The 17,169-nt window shown below is 45.0% G+C and overlaps 1 protein-coding gene across 3 annotated transcripts in view; it reads right to left on the reverse strand.

The window, feature by feature from the left end:
• The window catches only part of LOC124555521 (organic cation transporter protein-like), a 241,744-nt gene that overhangs the window by 70,379 nt on the left and 154,196 nt on the right, over nt 1–17,169 (reverse strand). For all 3 annotated transcript variants that reach the window (XM_047129472.1, XM_047129473.1, XM_047129471.1), the window contains exons 5-6: nt 15,312–15,466; nt 1,170–1,341 (exon numbers count right to left, since the gene is read on the reverse strand). In XM_047129472.1, the coding sequence (XP_046985428.1) occupies nt 1,170–1,341; nt 15,312–15,466 (327 nt within the window). The remainder of the gene's footprint in view (nt 1–1,169; nt 1,342–15,311; nt 15,467–17,169) is intronic.

Below are 17,169 nucleotides of genomic sequence, written 5' to 3' on the forward strand. Positions count from 1 at the left end.
GAACAGACTTTTCTTCGGAAAAGTAATAATTCTGAAGGCAAATGAGTCTTAAGTAAGCTAGGTATGTACCATCGGTCGACAACTAAACTCTACTGATTTTGCAAATATCTTTTAGGTTAAAACTGTAAGAAAAGGCATCTGAAAGTTATTTGAAGCAGAAGAGAAATTTTGATATATGAATATATAGAATGACGCAGTGCTCAGACAACGAGGACGGAAATGAAGTTGGAAGGGTGAAATAAGCAAATGCAGTGTCAGTCACAGATCTACAGGATATGTTCTGTAACAGCACAGGACAATCGAGAAGGAACATTAATGACATTATGAGAGTAGAGTGCTTTAATACAAGCTACTATTGGACAAGAGTTAGAAATAAATTGCCCGTGATCTTTAACGAGCCCTTCTGACCTTCTTAGCGATTTCCAGAAGGTCAGAAGGGCTCGTTAAAGAAACCTAAATCAAGATGACTGGAGAGGGAATTTAACCCCTCTTCTTCTCTTACCAACCATACCACATTGCTTATGGCAATACAGCAGCAGTCCAAACTGTACCTAAAGGAATATTCTTTGACCTTTCGCTTACTCATTTTGAGAAGCGAGGGGCAATCTGTGACAATAAATTAGTGAAGATAAAGTTCTTTGCCAAGGAGGTTATTATTAGCGATCTTGGCAAAGACGTTTATCTTCACTAATGTATGTTCTTTAACATCCCAAAAACATAAATTCTATCTAGACATATAATTTTATCCCACAATTTTATAAACAGACGTTATGGTTCAAATGGCTCTGAGCACTATGGGACTCAACTGCTGAGGTCATTAGTCCCCTAGAACTTAGAACTAGTTAAACCTAACTAACCTAAGGACATCACAAACATCCATGCCCGAGGCAGGATTCGAACCTGCGACCGTAGCGGTCTTGCGGTTCCAGACTGCAGCGCCTTTAACCGCACGGCCACTTCGGCCGGCAGACGTTATGAAACTGCCTTCTCTGCTCACAGAGTACAGAACCTGGCTAACATTCTCTGAATAGCGGGTAAGTTACTAGCAACCAGAGTGTGATTTTAGGCTGCTTGACACAAACCTATACTTATTCTTTCCAAACGTCCGAAAACAACAAATGATTTAAAATACACCTGGAACCAAATTTCAGAGCTGAACTACATCTTACCACCAGTAGCAGGACACCATGATGAAACCTGGTAGGTAAGCAATGCGCAGCAGCATCCTCCAGTCTTGTAGCAGCCAAGCAAGGAACCCGAGGAGGATTTCACCAATGACGTCAACAGCACCCATGATAGCGCTGGCCAGCACCCGCGCGCTGGGGCCCACTTGTTCCATGCCTGTAACAATACCAACTAACTTAACCCTTCTCCCCTTGCACGTAGTTAAGTTGAAAAGATATAGATTTTGCATGTGACTTCCCTTTTGACAAGGGAAGCCTACAACGAGAAGATATATAGTCAGCTATGTGATTCTGTGTACCGCAAAATCAATAAGCACCCAAAGAGTCGTATATCCAGAAAAACTGCTACTCTTTTGAACGATAGTTCTTTACCTGAACAAGCTATCAAGAGACTGAGACCACACAACGCTGTTCCATCAAGACTGTATGGACTGACGAAGATTCATAAGGATGGCGTTCCACTACGATTGATAGTGAGTAATATTGGTGCTTCTACTTATTCGACTGCAAAACATTTGGTCTCCTCACTCAAGCCGTATGTGGGTAAGTGTTGCCACCATATACATAATTCCAAGGATTTTATCAATCGCTTGAAGACTGTTAAGCTGAACAGCTCGGATTTACTAGTTAGCTTCGATCTGGTCCCACTTTTTACCAAAGTGCCTTTATTTGACCCGCTACATCTTATTGGTAGCTTGTTCAGTGATGATTTGATGGCTTTGTTTAAACACTCTCTCTCCTCAACGTATTTTTTATTTAATAAAAATTTTTTTGAACAAACTGACGGTGTCGCCATGGGGAGTCCCTTGTCGCCTGTGGTGGGCAATCTTTTTATGGAAGACTTTGAGGAGAAAGCTCTTGAGTCTGCCGTCTTAAAGTCTACGGTTTTCTGGCGTTACGTCGATGATACTTCCGTTCTATGGCCTCATGGCAGACAATAACTGGAAAAATTCGTTTGTTATTTAAACTTTTTACATGATAACATCAAGTTTACTATGCAGATTGAGAAAGATGGGACTTTACCCTTTCTAGACGTGTTAGTACGCCGTAAGAATGATGGGTCTTTGGGACATTCGGTGTACAGAAAACCAACACATATTGATATATATCTTCAAGCGTCCAGCTGCCATCACCCAGCACAAAACGCCGGTGTTCTTGGGACTTTAATTCATCGGGTGCATGTAATATCGGATGCTGATAGCCTTCACGGAGAATTAGTGCATTTGGAGAAGGTTTTTAAAGAGAATGGCTATACCGAAGACCACGCACAGTTATAATAACAAGAAGCAACGCTCTGAGGAGACTGATGACGACTGAAACTCGACGGCGTTAATTCCATATGCCGGGAACGCGTCTTTTAAAATAGGCAGATTGCTTAGGAAGAATAATATTAATGTAATTTTCCGTCCAACAGCAAAGAGCAGGGCCTTAGTCGAATCCGTTAACGACGATTTACAATTGGGGAAGGCGGGTGTTTATAAAATTCCCTGTTAGTGTGGTTCTACATATATAGGTCAGACGACACGAACGGTCCAGGAACGCTGTGCAGAACAGGTAAGACACCCGTCTGAGTTAACCTTCAAAATCAGCAGTGGCAGAAAATTGCATTTCCATGGGACATTCAATGGGATACAATAAAACCAAAATTTTAGCACCAGTTTCCAGCTTCTGGGACTCTGTAGTTAAGGAACCCGTGGAAATACGTCTTGCTGATAATTTAATGAATCGTGATAACGGCTTTCAGCTGGATAAAAATTGGAATCCTGTTATTAAAATTATGTGGTCACAACGGAATCGACATGCTCAGTCGATACTCAGTGATTAGTTTGTTCTTCCTTCAGCACTGAGGGCAGCACACACAACTTGGCTGCCTCACGCATGTCACCTAACGTATGCGCCGTAAACCGCAAGTACGATTCGCATGCGCGGAATTCGCTATAAATACCATGACTGCATCTGACGGTCCAGAGATGTCACTAAAACCACCCAAAGATGTAAACAACCATGCATGAGCAGCAGAGAGGGTCTGACAGCCGATCAGTTACAGTCATTCCACCAGGGAGGAGGTACACAGCACGTGTTGTCTGTAGTTCAATCATGCTTAGACGGTCAATATTGCGGTTCGATTGGGTTACTTTGTGCCAGGAAGGGCTCTCAACAAGGGAAGTGTCCAGGCGTCCTGGAGTTAACCAATGCGTTGCTGTTCTGACATGGAGGAGATACAGAGAGACAGGAACTGTCGATGACATGCCTGCAGTGGATGACCGCTACCTGTGGATTATGGCTCGGAGGAACCCTGACAGCAACGTCAAAATGTTGAATAATGCTTTTCGTGCTGCCACAGGACGTCGTGTTACGACTCAAACTGTGTGCAATAGGCTGCATGATGAGCAACTTCACTCCTGACGTCCATGATGAGGTCCATCTTTGCAACCACGACACCATGCAGCGCGGTACAGATGAGCCCAACAACATGCCGAATGGACTGCGCAAGATTGGCATCACCTTCTCTTCAGCGATGAGTGTCGCATATGCCTTCAACCAGACAATCGTCTGAGACGTGTTTGGATGATGATGTACATAAATTCTGAATAGTCCCCACTAAAAAAGTGGGTGCGATTTTGCTGAACAAAAATATTTCATCCTAACGATGCAGTACATTTCCAGTCCAAGTAGCTCGTCGCACGCCTCAGAAATGAATGCTGCATTGGACCTGATATCCGACGTTCTGACCGTTTCTAAGAGCAGGATTAAATAGTACCAACATTACTTTAACTGACTTAGTAAACGAAACTTCATAACTCCTAACTTTTTTTAAAATTTATGGCGACTTTTTCAGCATTTTGGTCCACTGTGCCCCACTAGGGTACAGCCTGCCCTCGATGTTTGGTTATGAAGACAGGAATGTTTGCATCAGTGGTAAGATGGATCGTGTTGTTATTATGATCCACCCATTTCTAGACGCTGTCAAAATTTTAACATTTCTGGCCCCTGGGGCCAGAAGGCTTTTTCCCCACGTTCCCCATCTCAACTTAGCGAAGATGCTGTAGCTGACGTATGAGGACATAAACTGAAGTGAGTCACGACTACAGATGCTACTATAGTCACATCCTGTCGTAAGAAATTCGCTCCAATTGAATCAAATTGTGTTCTGAGTGACTGCTAGGATAAACGATAAAGAGATTACCATCGGATCAGCACGCCAAATGTCATATTTTTCTTCATTAATTATTATTTACCTATGATACAGATCTTGTTTATAATAATGGGGAAGAACTTGTTAGTAATGACGTATCACTATGTAATCTAAACATTATTTGGTTATTAATTTTTAGGGAACATTTCAGAAACTAGAAAGAGCCGAATCATTTCGTGTGTTATCGGCAACGTGCAGAATGATCGACTAGCAATCCAGCGGTAATAAATTGAATTTATGGTAGATGGGCCAAAGAAGTTCTTTGCTAAGTTCCCAGAGACACGAAAAGACTTAAGTGACGATCTGACGGAAGGTGGGAAGGTTAGGCTAGAAAACACGTTGGCACATTTTGGATGTGAACAACAGAAGACCACAAGGCATGGGGCAGTTCGGAGGGAGTCTCTATCCAGTGTGGATACTAAGCTGGAAGTGCATCATTTACTCTAATAATATAAGCTAAAAAAACTTTTGATCATTTGAAGATAAATCAGAACAATGTATGTACGTCTTGTAGAAAACTTAGAAAACATTCTGTGGTGACGGTACTCACGACTCAAGACAGTACCGCACCGCAATCGATAAGCCGCGCTCGGAATACTCTTAGTGCAGCAGCTGTGTGGGTTGGCAGTACAAACTACTCTTATGCCGAGGTCCGCCAGGGGCCGCAGTTGCCAACCCACGGGCATCACGTACTCGGATAGCGATTGGTCGATGCGTCGTTAAGTACCGGAGCACTGAGCTACGGCAGGAGCCGAGAGCGCGATGTCAACGCGAGCAAACCGTGCAGCGCGCACAGGAGGGGGTCGATCGCCGGTCTGCGGGATCTACCCCGCCGCAGGCCCCATCGGCTACTCCACTTATGACTACTTCGGCACCGGCAGATGGACTCTGGAGGGAGACGACACAGGCTATGGAAATGGTTTATGAGAGTTCAACGTTTCACTCGGGCGGGGCTATGCAACCGCCTGGCGCCTCGGCGATGACAGAACAACACCCCCAGCTGACACCAACTGCCGCTTCTACCGGTAAACAAGAGCGTTTTCGGAAGCAGTCGGCGCCGCGCAAAACTGAAACTTTCACGGACGAAGAAAAATCGTACCCTCCGCGCGGTAGCGTCCTTCACAACGAACCTGATGAGGAACAGGACAGGACAACACTGCTGGAATTCGGCGAGAACATGGAATTGATGGACCAAGAGACAACAGCTTTGCAGAAACGGATGATTTCGTCCTAGTGCGATACAAGCGGTACCATTGGAGACACTCGAAAGAAGACGCGTAGCCTCAGAAGCGACGAGCTGAGACGATTGGGACTACAAATAGTTTCACACCTATTACCCCCAGAGATAACAACAAGGACGACTCCAGGCAGACACGAAACCTCGAACAAGGAACGTCGGAACAACAAGCCGCTGCTGCATCTGAAGCAGCAAAACGAAAACGTGTTCCACCAGTGACGATTTACTATACTGGCCAGGATGTGGAATTGAATAATGCGCTACAACAACAATTCTCCGGAACCCTGAAGCTCATCTTCCAGAGGGACCGGATTAAATACCATTTCGAGTCCTTTGAGGATCAAAGAAAGGCTCTGAAATGTTTTGAGACTTACGACTTGCCACACTTCACACATCAACCACTGAAGGAAAAGTAACTTAAGGTGGTGATCAAACGACTGCCTTCACAGCTCACAGAACGTCAACTCCAGGAAGCATTAAGTGAAAAAGGATTCCCCCACGCCAGGGTACACCAGTATAAAAGGAGAGAAGGAGATCAAGACAATGGTGAATTAGTTAGGCTGCCCAAGTACTGTGTCAGCCTTCCTAAGGCAAAAGACAACCATAAAATCTACGACATCCGGTACCTTCTCTACACGAGAGTGCGCATTGAAGATTATCGGTCCAAGGATGGGCCGACGAAGTGCAAACACTGTCAACGCTTCGAGCAGAAGTCAGATTATTGCCGGATGCCACCCCGCTGCGTAAAGTGCGCTGGAGACCATCAAACCAAAGACTGCAGCCTGCCCTGCACCTCCAAAGCGAAATGTGCTAACTGTGATAAAGACCACTGCACCTCATGGCGCGGTTGCGAAAAATTCCAGGCACTCCTCCAGAAATATAAAGTCCAACCGCAACAGCAGGCCAAGTAGCTGATGGTGAAGATCGTTTAACAATCGAAAACGCCAGCGACGACTAGCAAGATGGACTGTGAGGCACTAGAACAAGAGCCATCCGGACAGCCCCAAATATCAGCTGCTCTACAGAGAACTCCAAGACGATGGATTTCACGATCCTACGCAGACACACTGTCGCCTTGGAGAGACCAACCTGCAACATCTGCGTCCACTCCAGCCACAATAGGTACCTTGACACCAGCCATATCGGACATCGCAGCCCTCATTGTACAACTTTAACAAAATCTGACAGGAATCCTCACGCAGGTGGAGGGAATAATCAAGGCATTTACCACTCCTGAAAGAATGGATGACAGCCGCAGAGCAAGACACCTCCGACTCTGCATTTGGAATGCCAATGGAGCAAAACGTAAACAAACTGAACTGAACGAATTTGTTAGTCGGCACAGGTTGGACATAGTTCTGATATCGGAAACGCACCTGACTGAGATGGCTACTTTCAAATTACGCAACATGCATGATTATAGGACGGTCTGGGTTGGACAACGAGGTGGCGGTACTGCAGTGTTCGTCAAAAACACTATACGACATCATCAGGAGGATCTACCGCCCCTGGAATCACTGGAAGCCATAGCGGTTACAATCTTCACAGCAATAGGAAACACAACTCTGGTGGCGGATATCTTAGCCCCGAGAAACAGTTGGCGGCCAGACATCTTCATGCTGTCTTTGGCCGATTAAATAAGGTCTTGCTGGGAGGAGACGTTAACTCTAAACATGGAGCTTGGCATTCAAGGAGGGCCAACCGAAAGGGCCAGCTACTCCACGATCTAGAGAACGATCTTCAAGTCACCATCTACGGGCCATGGGAGCCGACACGCATCCCTAAGTTCGCCGTCCAGGAGGCTGACGTTCTCAATATAGCGACTGATAAAAATTTCGCTGCAAATCTACAGCTCAAGACCATCCAGGACCTTTCCTCTGATCATCTGACAGTTCTTGGACTTCTCGAGGGTGGCGGCCTCCCAGTACCTCCAAGCTCCAGAGCTGTTAACTGTGATCTCTTTGCGACATACCTTAACAACAACGTCCGACCGATCCAAGCAGTCTCTACAACTCCGGAAATTGACATCGCTGTGGCTACTTCGACAGCTAAAATCCAATGGGCAACAAGACATGCAGCGACTGGTATCTTCCGTCATGAGCATCAATTTGAAACATTCCCTCCTCATCTCACCGACATCAAGCATCGCTGGAATACTCACAGAAAACGATGGCAACGATACAGACATCCAAAAGATAGACGGCTGATGCATCGTTTGTCGCGGGAGCTACGCCGCCGAGCTGAAGAATGGCGGCAAGACCTCTGGGAAACGAAGATGGACGAAATGTTTCTCCAGACTAGGGAAGAGTGGCAACTTGTCAGGGCACTACGCCAACCGGGACTACCATAATAAGCAATACGCGGCCCCGATGGCCTCATATAAGACTCTCTTGGTGAAGCTGAATTGTATGCCGACGTATATGAACACCACATGACAGCTCCCCACCACAGGATGCACAGAACGCAAGGGAAGAGGACCATATCCGACAGCGAATCGCCGACTTCCGCCAAACCGCCACACAACAGAGACCTGTTCTTAGCACTCCCGCTGAAGTTAGAAAACTCATCAGGAAGACGAACAATTCGGCGCAAGAACTCTGTGACCAGCGCCGATCTTAAGCATCTTCCAAGAAAGGCCATCGTTCTCTTAACTTGAATTATCAACAGCTGCTTACTCAATGGTTACTTCCCTGCAGACTGGAAGACAGTGAAGACGATCCTTATTCCCAAAAGAGGAAAAAACTCATCGTTGCCAGACAGCTACCACACGATTAGTCTGTTGCCCACACTCGGCGAAATATTGGAACGGGTGCTGCTACAGCGTCTCTGGAAGAAAATAACATCATTCGCCACGAACAGTTTTGCTTCCGGCCACGGTTATAGGCGGAATTTCAGCTGATTCGGATCACAGAGTCCATTCAACTCAACCTGAATAGACGGAAGTCCACAGCTGGAGTTTTCCTAGATATCAAAAAGGCACATGATCGGGTGTGGCGTGACAATCATGTAGTCAAACTAGTCGATCAAACCCGTCTGCCCGACTGCTACATCAAGCTGATTGACAGTTTTATGCATGACAGGGGTCTGTTTGTACGAATAGATTGGAAGAAATCATCTCTGAAAACTGTCTCAGCTGGCATCGCACAGGGAGCGCTAATATCACCATGCCTGTTTAATTTGTGTATTCACGACATTCCCACTATTCAACACGCCATCACCAGTCTGCACGTCGATGACACCGCCTTCCTAGCCTGTGGAAGGAACTTCGAACAACTTGTCAACAGGATGCAGTGATAACTTGTCGTCACCGAACAATGGGCAAAGAGCACTAAAATCGCCCTGAACCCTACGAAAACTGCAGCAATATTGTTTACGAAGAAACGGCCTGAACTAAGGACGCGACTTGCCATCGATGGACAGCCAATACACTGGAGTACGATGACGAAATACCTGGGAGTGATACTGTATAAAGGGATGACTTTGACCCCACACATACGAGATAGAAAATTGAATAATATGAAGATGATCCGGGAACTCTCGCCGTTTTTCACGAGAAGGAATCTGAAGCCGTAAACGAAATTAAAACTTTATAGAACAACGGTACAACCTTCCCTGCTGTACGGCTCGACGTCTTGGGGAGAAACATGTGACTCCAATATACGCAGTTTTCAACCACCACAAAACAGGTGTTTGAAGTGGAGCCTAGGCGCCCCAAGGTGGCCCAGGACGAGAGAAATACAGGAGCTGACTGGAGAGAAATACAGGAGCTGACTGCAGAAAAATAGGTCGCTGAGAAGATAAAAGACCCGTCAACTCGTCTTCTTCACAAATTAGACGAGTATCGGGGAAATGACTGCCAACTTTCAAATGTAGGCCAGGCCCTACCACTACAATGGCACAAATACAAGGTGCCCCAAGCCATTATTGCACCCCCACAGGACCATCAAAGACGATGTAATCTTTAGTTACTCCTTATTTCACATGTACACTACTAGCCATTAAAATAGCTACACCACGAAGATGACGTGCTACAGACGCGAAATTTAACCGACAGGAAGAAGATGCTGTGATATGTAAATGATTAGCTTTTCAGAGCATTCACACAAGGTTGGCGCCGGTGGCGACACCTACAGCGTGCTGACACGAGGAAAGTTTCCAACCGATTTCTCATACACAAACAGCAGTTGACCGGCGTTGCCTGGTCAAACGTTGTGATGCCTCGTGTAAGGAGGAGAAATGCGTACCATCACGTTTCCGACTTTGATAAAGGTCGGATTGTAGCCTATCGCGATTGCGTTTTATCGTATCGCGACATTGCTGCTCGCTTTGGTCGAGATCCAATGACTGTTAGCAGAATATGGAATCGGTGGGTTCAGGAGGGTAATACGGAACGCCGTGCTGGATCCCAACGGCCTCGTATCACTAGCAGTCGAGATGACAGGCATCTTATCCGCATGGCTGTAACGGATACTGCAGCCACGTCTCGATCCCTGAGTCAACAGATGGGGACGTTTGCAAGACAACAACCATCTGCACGAACAGTTCCACAACGTTTGCAGCAGCATGGACTATCAGCTCGGAGACCATGGCTGCGGTTACCCTTGACGCTGCATCACAGACAGGAGCGCCTGCGATAGTGCACTCAACGACGGACCTGGGTGCACGAATGGCAAAACGTCATTTTTTCGGACGAATCCAGGTTCTGTTTACAGCATCATGATGGTCGCATCCGTGTTTGGCGACATCGCGGTGAACGCACACTGGAAGTGTGTATTCGTCATCGCCATACTGGCGTATTACCCGTCGTGATGGTATGGGGTGCCATTGGTTACACGTCTCGGTCACCTCTTGTTCGCATTGACGGCACTTTGAACAGTGGACGTTACATTTCAGATGTGTTACGACCCGTGGCTCTACCCTTCATTCGATCTCTGCAAAACCCTACATTTCAGCAGGTTAATGCCGACCACATGTTGCAGGTCCTGTACGGGCCTTTCTGGATACAGAAAATGTTCGACTGCTGCTCTGGCCAGCACATTCTCCAGATCTCTCACCAATTGAAAACGTCTGGTCAATGGTGGCCGAGCAACTGGCTCGTCACAATACGCCAGTCACTACTCTTGATGAACTGTGGTATCGTGTTGAAGCTGGATGGGCAGCTGTACCTGTACACGCCATCCAAGCTCTGTTTGACTCAATGCCCAGGCGTATCAAGGCCGTTATTACGGCCAGAGGTGGTTTTTCTAGGTACTGATTTCTCAGGATCTATGCACCCAAATTGCATGAAAATGTAATCACATGTCAGTTCTAGTATAATATATTTGTCCAATGAATACCCGTTTATCATCTGCATTTCTTCTTGGTGTAGCAATTTTAATGGCCAGTAGTGTAATTGGTTACTGTCAATCACTCGTACAAGTACCTAATACCCTCAAAGGACTCAATGACCCACAGAGAGCCCAAGTCCCTTTGCAAGCGAATACACAATAAAATGAAACTATTTCTCACACCTTGCCACTCCAGAAGAAAAAATCGCCAAAGGCGATCACTCTTTGGACACAACATGCCACAACAATAATAAAAAAAAGAGCTCCGGCGGACAATTCTGTTCAGTGCGCCGAATCGTGTACAGTCTCCAGTTACCGCCGAGTCTACGAGCTGTAGTGTTCGTCCGCCGTCGGCCAGCTCTGTGTCACTCAGAGGCACAGTGACAGGACTTTAATATTTTAGAGGACTTGTAATAATTTAAACATTCAGTTGTGCTGGGCACTTCACAAGCAGCAGCATCATTTAAGTTGAGTATTTCTCTCCATATTTGACAAATATCATTTTATTAGTAACTGTTGGGGCTCTTTCTGACTGAAGATAACCTACGCCATCCTCCTGCATCCCCAACATATTCCCGAGTTCGGAGCTACATCATATTTTCCCTTACATTCGGTGATTACTTATCTTTATCGAACTTTACTGAACATATTGGTGTCAGTTGTTGATTCACTTGGTGTAATTTAATAATTTTTTTTTTTGTTTCCCATTTCTAAATTCGTAATTACTGGTTTACTGGAGGGCCATATTTAATAGTAAAATATTCGAAGCATCGTGCGTAAATTCAAACTTTTTGTAAATCTAAAAAATAAAAAAAACTGGCAAACGAGGTTTCAGTCAAGTGACGAACTTTCACAGTTCTTTATTTCCTGTTACAGAATTAGCCGCCGAGGCCATATTATTGCGTCATATAGTAACCAAAGTTATAATAGTGAGTCTATACCATACTCATGTGTCAGTCAATGAATTACATAAAGGAGCAATCTTCCTTTTACACTGCAGTAACTGAATAAAATTCTCATAGCGTTGGCGTCAAACCGCCAGCTGTACGCCTGGTTAACGGCTTGGCTGGGGATGTGGCAAACTGACGCCCCAATCAGTACTGGGCAAACATAAGCGAAGTGCAAGAAGCCGCCATTAACGTGTGTTTATGCGAGGCAGTCAACTTTGCACGTTTGCCAGCTCGACAGTTAAGAATTTTCCCTTTTTTTGCTGTAAACGATGAACGCGGCTGATTTAGTATGGCCAATTCAAGCCAACACACAATGCGAACACCGTAACTTGCGTACTTGATCAAACAAATATAACTAACTGTATACCCATGCCCAAGTATCGAATACTGTCATTCCAGTGTAATGTTTGTGCAGCATCCACTACAGCTACAGTTTGATACAATCATCCAGTCATAGAGAATTCATTTTTCAAAGCATCTTGACGGGAATTAGCTGAGAAAGTAATATGGGCTGGTGTATAGTATGTTATTCCTCGTTGAGACTTCTCATGACATCGTAAACTCTATACAGCGGTTACGATGCAACCTGCATATCTCACCTATCCCGCAGAAACCTGGATTGGACAGCCAGCGCTCCACATCACTGCTCCGAACAAAATTTGAACACCCATTCCACATCCCTCTCCTTTATGTATGCTTAAGTTATGTAAGGAATATTGTCTCAAAATTCCATGTTTCTGGGATAATGGCTTAGGCTGTGCATTGATACATCAGTCAGTTTGTACTCTTATAAATAGATTGCAAGCACCTCTGAATATTTTTTACAAGTGACAACCGTGACAGGGCTGATTAAAGTCATTAAGACTAATCGCTGAATTTGTGAAAACACGCCAGAACCATACCTATATGCTAAAATAATTCACCCCCGTAGCTCCCCAATATTTATTATGAACTCTTTCTCTCACTCCTATGGATATCGAAGCTATAACTTTTGACAATGCTGGTTGCTGAGAAGATTTTCTATTGCATTTGCCTCGAAATGAACAGAAGCTCAGAGCAGTGACTCTTCGAGATTAATATTCTGACTAATGCTGTCTTAAAAGATCAATCCGTTAGCTGGGTGCCGTGGGTGATGGGTGTAGATGAGCCGAGCAGCCTCTTAATCGTTATGAGAAGACCATAATTTGGATGCAACTCCTACTGGTTATAACCCCAGCTTATCGAGAGAAAGTAAAAATAGTATATGAACAGCACTTCTAAGTTTCGCCAATAACTTCACAAAAAGATCGACAACCAACTGAAAATCGCGTGTTTTCTTATATATTGCAGTAAAGTCAACAAAATGAAGCAGAATCTCACACATCGACAACATCACATAGGAATGACATAACAAACACAAAAAACGCACTTGAAAATGTGAATCATTTCCCGAAACGCGTCGTGCGGAAAATGAAATAAAGAAAATCGTGACTGGTAGCAGATGAGTTATTTATAAACAAACCTACAGGTTGGTTTTATTCAGGATTTCAATACGCCATATTATTCTTTTGGATACAGAACCCTATTTTTCAACATAATCTCTGTTCAGTGCGACGGAGTTATGTAACCTTATTGGGACGGTCTGCATGTCAGCATGACACCTCTCTACTGGTCGAGGTTGGAGCCAATGTCTTGCTGTCTCCCTATCATCTGTGTTCTGCTACCCGTGGAGTGTATCCTTCATTGGGCCACGTAAGTCGGAAGGTGCGAGTTCTGGGCTTTAGAATGGATCAGGAAGTACAGTCCAATGAAGTTTTGTGAGCTCTTCTCCGGTGCACAGACATGCATAAAGCCTTGCGCTGCCATGGAAAAGGAGAAGTTCGTTTGCATGCTGAATCCATTTCTTCAGTTTCCTGAGGGTGGCGCTACACACTTCAGAGTTGATCGTTGCACCATGAGGGAGAACGTCAAACAGAGTAACCCCTTCAGTGTCCCAGAAGGCCGCGCGGGATTGGCCGAGCGGTCTCAGGCGCTGCAGTCATGGACTGTGCGGCTGGTCCCAGCGGAGGTTCGAGTCCTCCCTTGGGCATGGGTGTGTGTGTTTGTCCTCAGGATAATTTAGGTTAAGTAGTGTGTAAGCTTAGTGACTGATGACCTTAGCAGTTAAGTCCCATAAGATTTCACGCACATTTGAACATTTTGTGCCAGAAGACAGTCGCGATGACTTTACTGGCTGGGTCTGCGGCTTTGAACTTTTTCTTTGGGGGAGAGGTAGTGTAGAGACACTCCATTGTTTGTCGTTTTGTTTCAGGTCCGAAGTTGTGAACCCATGTATCATCGCATGTGACGATGTTCGATAAAAAATTGTCGCGATCAGCCTCGTAATGTGCAAACAATTCCGCACAGATGATCCATAGGTGCTCTTTATGGTTTTGTGCTAGGCGGCGAGGAACCCAGCGGGCACAAACCTTTGAATACCCCAGCTGGTGGATGAATGTGTCAGCACTAACAACAGAGACGTCCAGTCGAACAGCGAGGCGTTTGAAAGTGATCACCTCGAATGAGGGTGTCAGCACGTTCCAACACTGCAAGAGTCGTAGCTATGTGCAGCCGACTGGCACGCAGGATATTGGACAGCTTTGCACACCCTTGTTGCGATGATGGCACACGTCTTGCCCAACGACTCGCCAAGCTTTTGTTCCCTGCCAGGTCTACATAGACATTCTGCAACCGCCCATGAATGTCGGTGTTGCTCTGGTTTTCCACCAAAAGAAACTCATCGACAGCTCTCTTCTTGGAACACACCTGCATTACAGACGCCATTTTGAAGACTACTTACAACGCCGCCACCTGTTGGAACCTCGTCGAACTATAGGAACTGAAGCGGGAATATTCCATGATGTCCCACAACCATTTCCGCATTTTTTTCAAACGAAATTGGCGAAGAAAAAATTACGTAGCATTGTTTATTGAACGTCCCTCATACAACATGAATTTCTATCCTTCCAGCTACCAAAAATAAACTTGCTTAGGTTATTAATTATTGATGTATGACGGATGCAAGCAGATTGTCCTAACAGAGATATACATTTTCTAGCCCAACAAAGATTATGTGCAATACTAATTTTCATCAGAAAGCTATAGACATGTTGGAGGTGACGGCAAAATGTTTTGAGACATTCAGCTCTTTAATTACACATTCCCATCTTCGAAGAGAACGATACCCACAAACGATACAGAAAAATTATAAAACTTTTCCGTTTATTGGTCCAAGAAGCTTCTAACATCGGTTTATGGGTGACTGACAGCACCAATTTGTGGACGGAATAGAACGAGAAGCGCTGTCGATCATTTGGGATAAAGACTATAGCAAAAAGTAAACATATTCATAAATATTAAATGACTATATTGCGTAATAATTTATGAACTTTTATGTACCTAGAACATAGGCAGTCTCGTAGACGCTGCCTCCACAGACCATGTCAACGAATTCCATGATGATGAAGACGATGTAGTTCGGCGAGAAGGAGCGTGCGATGCCCACTAAGGCGGACAGGCCCACAGCGTACAGAAGCACCGTCTTCCGCCCAAATCTGCAAACAAAAAATAGTATCTCATCATGACAAGCTCATCATGAGATGTAGTAAGGACCGCAGAAGGTAATGACTCTCTTGGGGTCAACTGATCTGCCGACAAAGACCAAACGGAACTGTAATAGAGGGTGCGGAAAACTGTTAGTGCTTCGTCACTGAAAGATAACAACGGGCTCTCCAGAGAAGCAAAGTCATCTTTAGTAACTCGTGTTTCCACGTAGGAGGATACATGCGTTGATAGATTATATACAGGGCTACAAAGGCATCGGATGGTATCTCACTGCACGTTTTTTCCTCTCATTGAACGTTTCGTACAAAAATACCGGATCTCCAGAAAGAATACTGTGATTTTAAATCTATGGAATACATTTTTAACTTTAACAGATATTCATGCCAACAGTTAATCTAAGTGAGTTTATAGGTAATTGGCTGCAGCAGTTAATAGTACGCATACAGTACTTGCGAAACACATGATGTCTTTCGATTACTGCTGTCCTCTTCTAATTACTGCAAGTAACAAAGAGGAAGAAGGAGACGGGCGCCGTCAAAGCTGTGGAATATGTTGCGTGGGGCAAGGAAAACAGATTAGTTACTTGTTATTTTCAGCAGACAGAAAATAAGAAGGGAAGCTTACATTTATTACTCATTTACTTTTATCGCAATATGTTATTAAAACCTGTAGTTTACTGTACCATTGTATGGATTTTCTTTCTAAATACGTATAACAGTTTAACATACAGAACCTGACCGAGTTGGTGTATAATGGCAGACTCGGATAATGGTGCGCTGAAAGAGAATAGGTGGACATCTTCGTGAAAAAGAAGCTGGAAAAAGCTGAAATGAAGAAGAAAATAAGGAATGAAAAGAAACAAGATTGGTTTGATTAACAGGAATGGGAAAAGATGGAAAAATAAAACCAGACGTAACGACGAAATACCAGGAGTATCGGATGTTTCCAGCATTTATGACGACGATGATGGTGTCTGAATAGAGAAGATTTCCACTCCGGCAAGGAGACTGCATGACTAGTCGGAAGACGCTAATGACCAATCTTACTCGATTATGGACTAGGTTCAACAGCTACAAAGCTGAAAGGTGCCACTGAGTCATAACCCTGGTTACCATTGAACAATCAAAGCGGGACCAGGGTCCAGTGAACATGGCGTATAGTAGTGTGATCTGCACCACAAGTGTTGTAGGCAAGGAAGCAGAGAGCGTCAAGTTTTCACATGCAGCTAGTCTTTAGTTGAATGTGGGGTCGCTGTGTCAACATTTCATCAAATAGTAGTCCCAAAAATCTGGACTGTGGAACAACGTCCAAGTACTGGACACTCAAGTAGAGGTCTGAGTCAGGATGGACCGTGGTGCGACGACAGAAATGCACAACTCGCGTTTTCACTGGAGAAGACTGAAAGCCATGACAAAGGCTCCAAGTTGGAGGCCGTTTCGATGACGCATGGAAACTGCCGCTCAGTCAAGGCTACGGAATTGGAGATATAGTAAATGCAAAAGTCGTCGACATACGGCATATGGGTGATCAGCGGTCTGCTGATAACGACTAGCCCATTGATGGCGAAGAGGAAGAATGTAACTCTCGGCACAGCACCAAGCCCAGTGGAATGTCGTTCTCTTGGGCCTGTGGCGAGCTGAGTGATGTAGCAACTCTAATCCTAGGTAACCGGTTAGATAAAACCTGACGAATA

Source organism: Schistocerca americana, chromosome X (genome assembly GCF_021461395.2).
Source record: "Schistocerca americana isolate TAMUIC-IGC-003095 chromosome X, iqSchAmer2.1, whole genome shotgun sequence".
In the NCBI taxonomy this organism is placed as follows: domain Eukaryota; kingdom Metazoa; phylum Arthropoda; class Insecta; order Orthoptera; family Acrididae; genus Schistocerca; species Schistocerca americana.